General features: G+C 35.0%; 1 protein-coding gene across 2 annotated transcripts in view; it reads right to left on the reverse strand.

Annotated features, from left to right (window-relative positions):
* The window catches only part of LOC149565475 (Tetratricopeptide repeat (TPR)-like superfamily protein), a 32,676-nt gene extending 23,497 nt beyond the window's left edge, over positions 1–9,179 (reverse strand). For both annotated transcript variants that reach the window (XM_089819013.1, XM_089819012.1), the window contains exon 1: positions 8,571–9,179. Coding sequence is in view for 1 of the 2 variants with exons in the window: in XM_089819012.1 (XP_089675138.1) it covers positions 8,571–8,741 (171 nt within the window). In the remaining variant the exon portion in view is untranslated. The remainder of the gene's footprint in view (positions 1–8,570) is intronic.
* Positions 9,180–10,214: the final 1,035 nt, after the last annotated feature.

A 10,214-nucleotide genomic window follows, 5' to 3' on the forward strand; every position in this document is an offset into this window, starting at 1 on the left:
ATCTTAATGGTGAAAAGCTTGAGCAGGTTTATTGGGCCAAAGATTTGGTGGTTGATATATTACAAAAATAGATAGTTTCTATTATCTCGGTTTAGTATCTAATGATTATCTATTGTAATTTTCTATAAATATTAGAATGTGTCTAATATTTAGTTGTTTGTTTCTAGAATAGAATGTTTCTATTCTTTACAATTGTTTCCTAAGGAAACCTCGTTCAGCCTCTTGTATAAATTGACCTCTCGGTTTCTATTAATATTAAGAAAATATTTTCCAATTACTTAGTAATATGGTATCAGCCAATACTCAGAATTCTTTTCAAAAATAATTATAATTTCTTGGTTGAAATTATTTGCCTTTTATTTTCGAAATTATTTACATGCATATTTGCTTCCAACTCTCTCTATAATCCAACTAGGGTTTCTATTTTGAGAGATCTGAATCCGCTAACTACTAGTTCAGTTCAGCAACCCATTTCTGTCCAGATCAGTCTGTTTTTTCTGAAAATTTGTGGGTTATTTGCAGAAGTACCGTTTTTGTTCAAAGCCCTAATTTTCTATACCGGATCAAAAAAAAATTACAGATTCTTGATGGATTTTCGAGATCTCAAATGGGTTCGGCAACCCATTTCTGTCCAGATCAGTCTGTTTTTCCTGCACACATTTGTGGGTTTTTTGCAGAAGGATCGTTTTTGTTCAAAGCCCTAATTTGCTATACCGGATCAAAAAAATTTACAGATCCTTGATGAGTTTTTGAGATCTAAATTGGGTTGTATGTTTTTCCTAGTGCCTCGTTTTTTGTGCCTCAATTTTTGAGCCAACCAATCCAAAAACCGGCAACATATTCTTTTGGGGTTTTTCAAGCTCTCTTCTAGGCCACCCTTCAAATTTTATGGTTCTCTACTTTTTGAGGGTTGCAGGTTTGTTGCATGTACTTGCATGTTTTTGCAAAGTCTCATGTTTTGCCTCTCTTAAAAATTCTGGTTGGTTTTCATTATTTATTTTTCTCAAAAGAAGAAAACAAAATTCTGATGAGTTTTCATTTTTTTCCCCAAAAAAAATCTCATGTTTCCATAAATTTTCCCTTAAAAATTTATGATTCTGTAATTCACAAAGTTGTGTGGATTCCTCTGTAAGGTTTATAATTTTTTCTTCAAATATTATCTGTTGGGTTTTACCAATTTTCCAAAAAAAATTGAAGCTTTGTATTGTCAGGTTTTGGTTGTATTTTCACCTCAAAAATCATGTTGGGTTTTGATTGATTTTTCACCACAAAAATCATGTTCGATTTTTTTTATTATTTCCTAAAAATCATGGCTTTTTGTGGTTTGGTTTGGAGCATTATGCTCATCTACAAAATTTTGAAGCGTTATCCAAAGTAACGTCAGCAGTCTTCTTAGCAGATATCCTCTACTACATATTTAAAAGGCTCCTAGAAAAAGTACATTCAGTGCAACTATTGCCACAAGTATGGATACGTGAAGGTTGAATATAGGAAGCATTTAGCTGCCCTATCTAAGCAATCTAATTTGCAGCCCACAAGGAACAATACAGAGCCCCTTGAGCAGACAAAATCTCTTTTACACTTTTTGACAGCTTTGTGCTCTAGATAGATTAACCATTAAGATAGGGTATTACGATAATAGATAGTTTCTATTATCTCTGTTTGGTATCTAATGGTTATCTATTGTAATATTTTGTAAATATTTAGTTTTCTATTTCTAGAATAGAATGTTTCTATTCTTTACAATTGTTTCCTAAGGAAACATCGATCAGCCTCATGTATAAATTGACCTCCCAGTCTCTGTTAATATTAAGCAAATATTTTCCAATTACTTCGTAATAGCATAAAGGGATTGTCTTGGATGAATACCTTGGCTCTCAACCCCAACTCCAATCTATGAATGCATTGATGCACCTTTGATGGAGGTTACAAAAATTAGTGAGGTGATCAACTTCAACAAAGTCTTGGATGTATATGTGTTTGCTTTGGGTCCCTATGCTTATCTAGAAAAGAACTGTGCACATTCTTCATTTTCGAATTGAAAGTCTCCCTCTAGATTACTTGGGTATCTCCTTATCTATAGGCAATCTCAAAAGAGATCCACGGATGAGAATCTTGGACAGATTTTATAATGATTAGTCACTTTACCTTTAGGCGGTTATATTTTGTTGGTCAATTAATGCTTCAAAAATCTATTCTACAGGCTCTCCCTATTGTCAAAGCTTTAACTACCATATTATAATTGAGATGATGAGAGCACCTAAAGCTTGGTGATAATTCTTAATTTTAAATATTTGGGGCGAGTTGCAAGTACACACCAAATAGATCTAGATGGAAAAGGTTCTATGGTTTGAAACAAATCTTAACAAAAAAGCCTCCATTAATTGGCAAGGTCTTTTTTCCCAAACTATCAAAAAAGAAGAAAGAGCAGGTGCAAGCTACAATAGAGTCTAAAATTATAGGTTTATAGTTGAACAATTCCTAGATATATCATTGGAAAGACCAAATAGTTGGTCAAGAGGAAGAATGTTTGATGCTCAGGATACACTTGCTTCCATTTTGATTAATCAGCCCTATTGTCCCTAGAGGGAAGGGGCATTCTTGCATGGGGCCATGATCTTGAAGGAACCTATGCAATTACTCTGGGTTATCAATTTTTAGGGTATAAGAAAGGTAAGTATAGATTTTCCCTCATTGAAAAAAAAATGGAATAAGTTGAGGAAGCCCAAGTGTAATTTGTTGAGGTTTTCCATATTTGTTTATTGTGTCAAAACAATTGCCAAGACTAGGCTTAGAAAGTAAAGATTTCAAAGTCCAAAATGTGTTTTGTGAGGCACTAATGAAGGAAATATTGCTTCCCTCTTCTTTCTATGCTTCTTCTCTATGGACATCTAGATGCAATGGTGGAAGAGATGGAATAGACCTATCATTCACACTTCTTTAACCAACTTTTGGACAAGCATGGGTCCTCTTGTGTCAACTTCATTTTACCTGTGTTGCATTAGATCTCCACCCTAGTTTTATTCTTTAGTAGATCTAGCTATGGTGGAATCCTTAGATATTCCAAGAGCAAGAGCATTATGTTAAGTTTTATAACAAAATAGCAAAAATTAGAGAGCAAATAACTTATAGAAAGCATAAGAATAAATAGACACACAGATTTACCTTGGGAAAGCCCTTCCTACTCAAGGGAAAAAAAAAAACCCAAAAAATGGTCCCTTTATTGAATGATCAAAACCAATACAATGATCTCAAGCATATGGTTGATAACTCTTATCAGTCAATCAATAAATGTCTCATTCACAGTTCAAATACACTAACTCTGCCATATATAACACATATATTGATTTCAGTAACTCACAGATACTGCTCATAATGATATGATTTTTACACCATAAAATTGTTTATCCTCGAATTATATATCGAATAGTTCTAGATGCTCTCTATCACACACACCTATAGAAAATACGATATATTCATCAAATACAAAACTCACTAACTTTGCATCACTAAAGTCCCATCCAAATCAAAACTTGGCAACTAATCACACAGTCAACTCTCGAATACCCAACCACACTCTAAAAACAAACTCTCAATCAGCTCTTAAAAGGCAATTTATACATACTTGTGAACAATAATCAACATCCACTGTATTACTGCCACCAAGAGCGATCATAATTTCTCCTTCTCACAAACCGACAGGAGAGATGCCTGTGGAAGATCAATTGTCCACCATTATGAATGTCAACCATTAATGTTAAACGGCACATTCAACCCAACAAAACCTCCATCATCGAAACAAGCAAAGGAATCCAAGGAGTCCACAATGACATGGCCTAGTAAATGCAGCAGTTACAAAACAATTAGGGCACATTTGGTTACCGGAATAAGTGACGCTATAATCATCCAAATTCAGAATTTGAACAAATTTGGAATTTGAAATCCCCATTGCAGTTTTTGGAATATGGTTTAAGACCATTTGATTGCAATTTCGAGAATCGAAATACCACCAGAATAAGCAGAGAAAATCAATTGCCTTGGCCCAGTTGAGCACAAACATAGATGCTGAAGAAATCCCTTGAAAATTGCTCTACCAAACAATTACATCTAAATCAATTACACCCACCAAACGATTCTCAATTCATCCATACCCACGAAAAAACTAATCTCAAGAACAATTCTTCCATATGCACTTCAAATCTCTGACAAATTGATACTATTACAACAATCTGGAAAATGTCCCAATTTGATATCTCCCTTCCTTCCTCGAAAAAGAAAAGTGAAAGAAAGAAAATGTGGATGGAAGTAGCTAAACAAAAACGGAATCATTGCGAACTAGAATGGAACAAATAGCTACCACTTGTTAAATTAATAGGTTGTTCCCCACCAAAACCAAAGTTGTGAATCTCTCCCAAATCCACCCATCTAACCTATTCACAAAATTGAAGAATAAAGACAAGGCTCATCTACCAGTGAATCAATTTGCCCCCCTCCGCAAGATCCAATCGACAACACCAGAGATGCTCAGGCAAAGAAGAAACATTGATCAGTGCAATGATATCGACTTCTATGGCCGAACAAGATGAAAGTGATCCCTTTCCTATTGAAAGTCTTTATATACTTTCCAATCAAATTTAGGATTGATAAACTTTGTGTGGCATTTCAAATTTTTACATTTTGGAATAGAAGTTGTTACATGTTTAAAAGAGGAGAATATGACATGCTTACTTGTGTCAACAAAAAAACATAGAAGAACCACCTTCCAAACAATATAGAGAACAAGAATGTAGAGTGAAAAGGATTTAAGAGGGTTGGAAAGCTTCATTTCTACTCCAGAATAAGTATAGGACAGTAGAGCTACGAGACTAAAAAACCAAGAAGGTTCTCTTTGGTTTGCTGGTCACGTCTCTTTGGTTTGTTGGTCACATCGGTGGTCCTTTACGGCTGTGAGGTGTAGAGGGGAGCATGTCAAAATGTAGGTGGAGACAACTACAGCGAATTCAAAAATAATTAATCACAAGCAATCTCAAAGTCAAAACTTATGTTCCGTATGAAATTATTTTAGCGGAGGCTGAGGCTTTTCTGTTAGAGGCTTCAGCAATAATTCAATTATTTAGTTACTTAGAGAATATTGAAAACATGTAGGACCATTGCTGGCCAAAAATTGCGAAAGAAGAGATTCTTGAGCATAGAAAGGATAACTAGATAAAACGAAACATTAAATGGATGGATAAATGGATCAGTGCAATCATACCAACTTCTATGGTTGAACAGGATGAAAGTGATCCCTTTCCTATTGACAATCTTTACATACTTTCCAATCAAATTTATGATTGATAAACTTTGTGTGGCATTTCAAATTTACACATTTTGGAATGTAAGTTGTTACATGTTTAAAAGAGGAGAATACAACACGCATACTTGTGTCGACAAAAAAATAGGCAATGAACAAAGTAGAAAGCAGCAATCTCAACTGGGTGGACTTGAAGAACTTAAGTTTCATTTTATTCTCCAATGCTCAATTTCTTGGAATTGGAATTAGAATGGAAATTTGTCCAATTCCACCTATTTAGATGAAAGATTGAATTCCAATTTTGGGGGGTAAATGGGGATACAAATTCCAATTCCAATTTAGCGCATCCAAACTGCACATTACATATTTTCCAAAATTAGTGATGCTAATTCTTGTCCAATTCTAGCAACCAAAAGGGCCCTAAGGTAGAATGAATGAGATAATCAAACAGAGGATGACTCATGATGCCAACACGTCACCAGACAACTTACCATAATAAAGTAACAACAGCAGCTCCCAAACAGAGGCTTTTGAACGAAACAAGTGGAAACAATGAAACATAGAAGAAGCACCTTCCAAACAATATAGAGAACAATAATATAGAGCGAAAAGGATTCAAGGGGGTTGGGAAGCTTCATTTCTACTCTAGAATAGGTGTAGGATGGTAGAGCTACGAGACTGAAAAATCAAGAAGACTCTCTTTAGTTTGTTGGTTACATCTCTTTGGTTTGTTGGTCACGTCGATGGTCCTTTATGGCTGTAAGGTGTGGGGAGGAGCATGTCAATATGTGGGTGGAGACAACTAGAGAAAATTCATAAACAATTAATCACAAGCAATCTCAAAGTCAAAACTAATGTTCCGTATGACATTCTTTTAGCGGAAGCCAAGGCTTTTCTGTTAGAGGCTTTAGCAATAATTCGATTATTTAGTTACTTAGAGAAGATTGAAAACATGTAGGACCACCGCTGGCCGAAAATTGCGAAAGAAGAGATTCTTGACCATAGAAAGGAAAATTGGATAAAGCAAAACATTAAATGGATGGATAAATGGAACATCAAGTTACTAGAGTGTCAGAACACAAATGTGGGCATAAAGAAGTTTGTCAAAAAGAAGTTCTAGAGTGCCATGTGTTATAATAACATTGATAGAAAAAAGGCTTATTACATTAAAGAATTCAACCCAACCAAGGAAAATGGAGAGAAAGTGTATCTTGGGGCTGCTATTAAAGGTTAAGCAAGGTTGCTAGTGGCACAATTGAGAATGGGGATCTCATCATCTCAGGTGCGTGAGGAGTAGATGGAGGCCCAAAGAAGCTTGGGAGGAGAGAACTTGCATGTTTTATAATGCGGAAGCAATTAAAACGGAATGGCATTTTATCTCAAAATGCACAACATATGACATCCGAACGTACTATGATGTCATCCTGAAGGCGGAAAACTTGCAAATCAGGCAAATTACTGGATTTTTGGTTAAGATTCATATCAGAAGATTGGAATTGAAAAGGACTACGAATGTCAATCACTTTATGCCAAGTTCCTCTTTGGATGTCAATCGCTGCTCTTTGGATGAATACTTCTGCTGATTGGATCGATCAATATGCTTGACTTTTGGTATGATTTCTTGATATCCTTGATTGCTTTAAATAATTTCTCTTTTATAGAGTACTAATGGAAGTGTCACCGCCTTCCATAGAATTGAGTCCACCACTTTTCATTTTTGTCTTTGCCAATAATATATTATTCCCCAAATTTATCTCCCTTCGATGTCTTCCTCAAATGAAGCATTCTCCCCCTTATATCTTCCAATGTGAGGGAGGATCCCACCTCTTTGTCGTGTCTGCCCTTTGCAATGGAGGCAACTTTTCACAATTACAATCCTTTGGAAGAGTCACAAATCTTCATCATTGTTGCCCTTTGGAAGAGTTGCAAATGCAACCTTTCAGAATTACCACCCGTTGAAAGAGTCACAGCCCTTCATCGTTGTTGCCACTTTCAAAATCACCTTTTTATTCTCTTCCCCTTCCTTTCTTCTTCCAAAAATCCTTCCATAATTCCTATGTTCCTTTATTTCTTCGTCCCTATCAAATGCACTCTTCTCCCTTTTATATCTCATGTTTGGAAGAGTCGCAACTCTTCATGGCATGCCCCTTGACCTTTCATGAAACTTTATTAACTTGTAATTATATTGTATTTTATTTTATCAATATTTTTATATTTTAATTTTATTACTAGTAGTAGTTAATGGCAAGGTTCTTGTCCACCAGTTACTGAAACGAGATAATTGTGGAGCAGGAAGTGTCCCGTCATAAAGTATGCCTCAGCTGCCAGCATTTGAAACTCCACTTCATTCAAGAACTAAAAGAGCAGCCTTATCACTAGACTACAGCTCTCCCACTTTAAAATATTTCTTACCTGGAACATTTTGAAACTGGACTGTCGTGGTGCTCATAAATGACCTAATTTATCATTATCCATCAGCGCTCTGACTATGTAAGAGTCACCAGGAAGCTTGGGTATTAGTATGTCATTCCACCCCATAGCTATACCTACATTTCATTATGACTACATTTAAATGTGAAATAGTTACAACCTTGTTCATCTAATTCCATTCTCTTTCAAAACGTCATCCCAGTCACCATGCCCACATCTTCAAGTAATGGTTCACCATCCACCGGATTTTAGAACCAGGACATTAAATCGATTATTTCCCAACAGTACCACAAAACCCTAGCACAGGACATATTGAGTTTTAAGACTTTTTTTGGCAGTTTTAAGGCATTTTATTTTTGCAAAATCTCTACTTTTTAACAGCTAAAGAGTGATCTCTTTGAAGATCTTTTCCAAAAAATAGTCATTTCTTCAATAACCTTTTAACTCATACATACAGATAAATTGTACCACATACACAGCGAAGTTTGCACTCAAATGTCAAGCTTCCAGTTCCGATTGCTTAGTATACTGGGCAATTTCTCAAAGTTGTCATTACTTTGACATTTGTCATCATACAAATTAAGAGATTCGAAGAAAAATATTTTGCACAATAGACTAAAAAGCATTTGGCCTGCAAATCAATGCTTCAACAGTTAAGCGTTGAGTATGAAATTTGAATGTTTCTGCTCTCTTTTTTTGTAACAGAGTAAGTGAAAAATGTCATGTAATTGAGTACCAAGAGTCAATCTTAACAGAAAGAAAGCAAACAAATACAAACCCTCCCAAGAACCAAATCGTTCCTAACTTAACACAAAAACGACAAATACTCAACAAAGGTAAGACCAACCTTAGGATCGTCCTCCTTCTTCTGCAATAGCTGATTCAAAACACCAATGCACTCGTGGTAGTGCCCAGATTGAAATAAACCGGCAGCGTCCCTTGCTAGGGCTGCACTAGCCGATAAATTGCCATCATCTTCAGGCGAACCTTCTCTCTGCACGGGCTCCAAGCTTTCCATCACCGGATCAAACAAACACCCAGGCGGCTATATCAAAAAATGGGGGGAAAAATCGAAAACGATTCGAACCCTCGACTTCCACAGCAACCCTACCAATACTTTCTTCTTTTCCCTTAATCTTTAGTTATCTGTTTCTCCCTTTCCTTAGACGCTGCGGCTTCACTAGCTGGGTTAAATGTAGCTACTTCAAATTTTCTGGAGTAAATTATCTCCACTACTTATTGCGAAGTTGTCTCCAGGTATTTAGCAGGAGAGATTTGTGATTCCAACAGCCAAAGGCTTCACTCCATTATTGTGTAATTTTTTCCCTATTTGTCCGTGTTTTTGTGCAAATCTAGAAACGAGGCTACTTTTGCCTCTATATTTCTGGCTTGACATTTTTATAATCGCCTGTAAATGCAATTGCCATCGCCCGGCTCCTCCGCTTCATGTGACCCTGGGATTGTTGTTTGGGAATTCTTTATTTAAGTTGGTAATGCCATTGCATTGACTTCCCTTTTTTTTTCCTCGCAGTTCCATATTTTTTCATTTCTTGGGATAAATCGAAATTACAATCACTCAAAAAAGATTTATTAATATTATTATAATATTTAAAAAATTATCACATAGTACTTTACCTGCAAATAAACTTCTAGTTTAGGGTTGTGGGCTTTACCTCCTTTTCAACTCTTTTATCTTTTCATTTTTTAAAATTTAATAAATAAAAAAATTATGCGTATAATTTTTTCATTTCATCTTTTTTTAATATGAAATTAATCTATTTAAATTCTAATTATATTTAGACTAAGTAAAATTTAAGAGATTTAGATTAAAAATATTTTTTTTGTAAATAATTATTATAAGTATTTTTTCTCATTTAAATTAGTCTATTTAATTTTTTAAAAATGTATATTTTTAACCAAACTTAAGGTGTAATCCCTTTACGATTAGTTGAGAAGGCACCAGAAGCATGCTAACATTGTTAACAATATTAAAAACCATTCAAACAAAAAGTAGAGCAAAGAATATTTGATCATACCATTTAACCAACATAGCTACTAATAGTCTTCAAACTATTATAAAAAACTAGTGTGACTATACTTAGTCTTATATGTATCTCATGTAGGGGCAAACCTTAAAAAAATAAAGTTAAATAAAAGGTCGCTACAACTACCATTAGTCGAGAACCAAAAAGCACCAAGGCAACACATCAATCAAGCTCATTTAATTTTGCACTTAAATTGTTGCAAAATATTAACCTGATATTTAGTTAATAACTTAAACATTTCCTTATAATTCCCCTCATTATTTGAGTTTGCTCCAAGCATCTTCTTCTAAAACAGGCATAATTTTCATGGTCAAGTTATGCATCACCCTTAAACCAAAGTTTGAAAAGCTACCAATCTTCTTGTCCAACTCCTCCACTTTGGTCTTCAACTTGCCTAGTTCCTTAGCCATTGTATTATAACTAGTACAAATCCTATGTTGAATGGT

The sequence above is a fragment of the Cupressus sempervirens genome, chromosome 3 (genome assembly GCF_028749045.1).
Source record: "Cupressus sempervirens isolate cs-2001-9-10 chromosome 3, ASM2874904v1, whole genome shotgun sequence".
Taxonomy (NCBI): domain Eukaryota; kingdom Viridiplantae; phylum Streptophyta; class Pinopsida; order Cupressales; family Cupressaceae; genus Cupressus; species Cupressus sempervirens.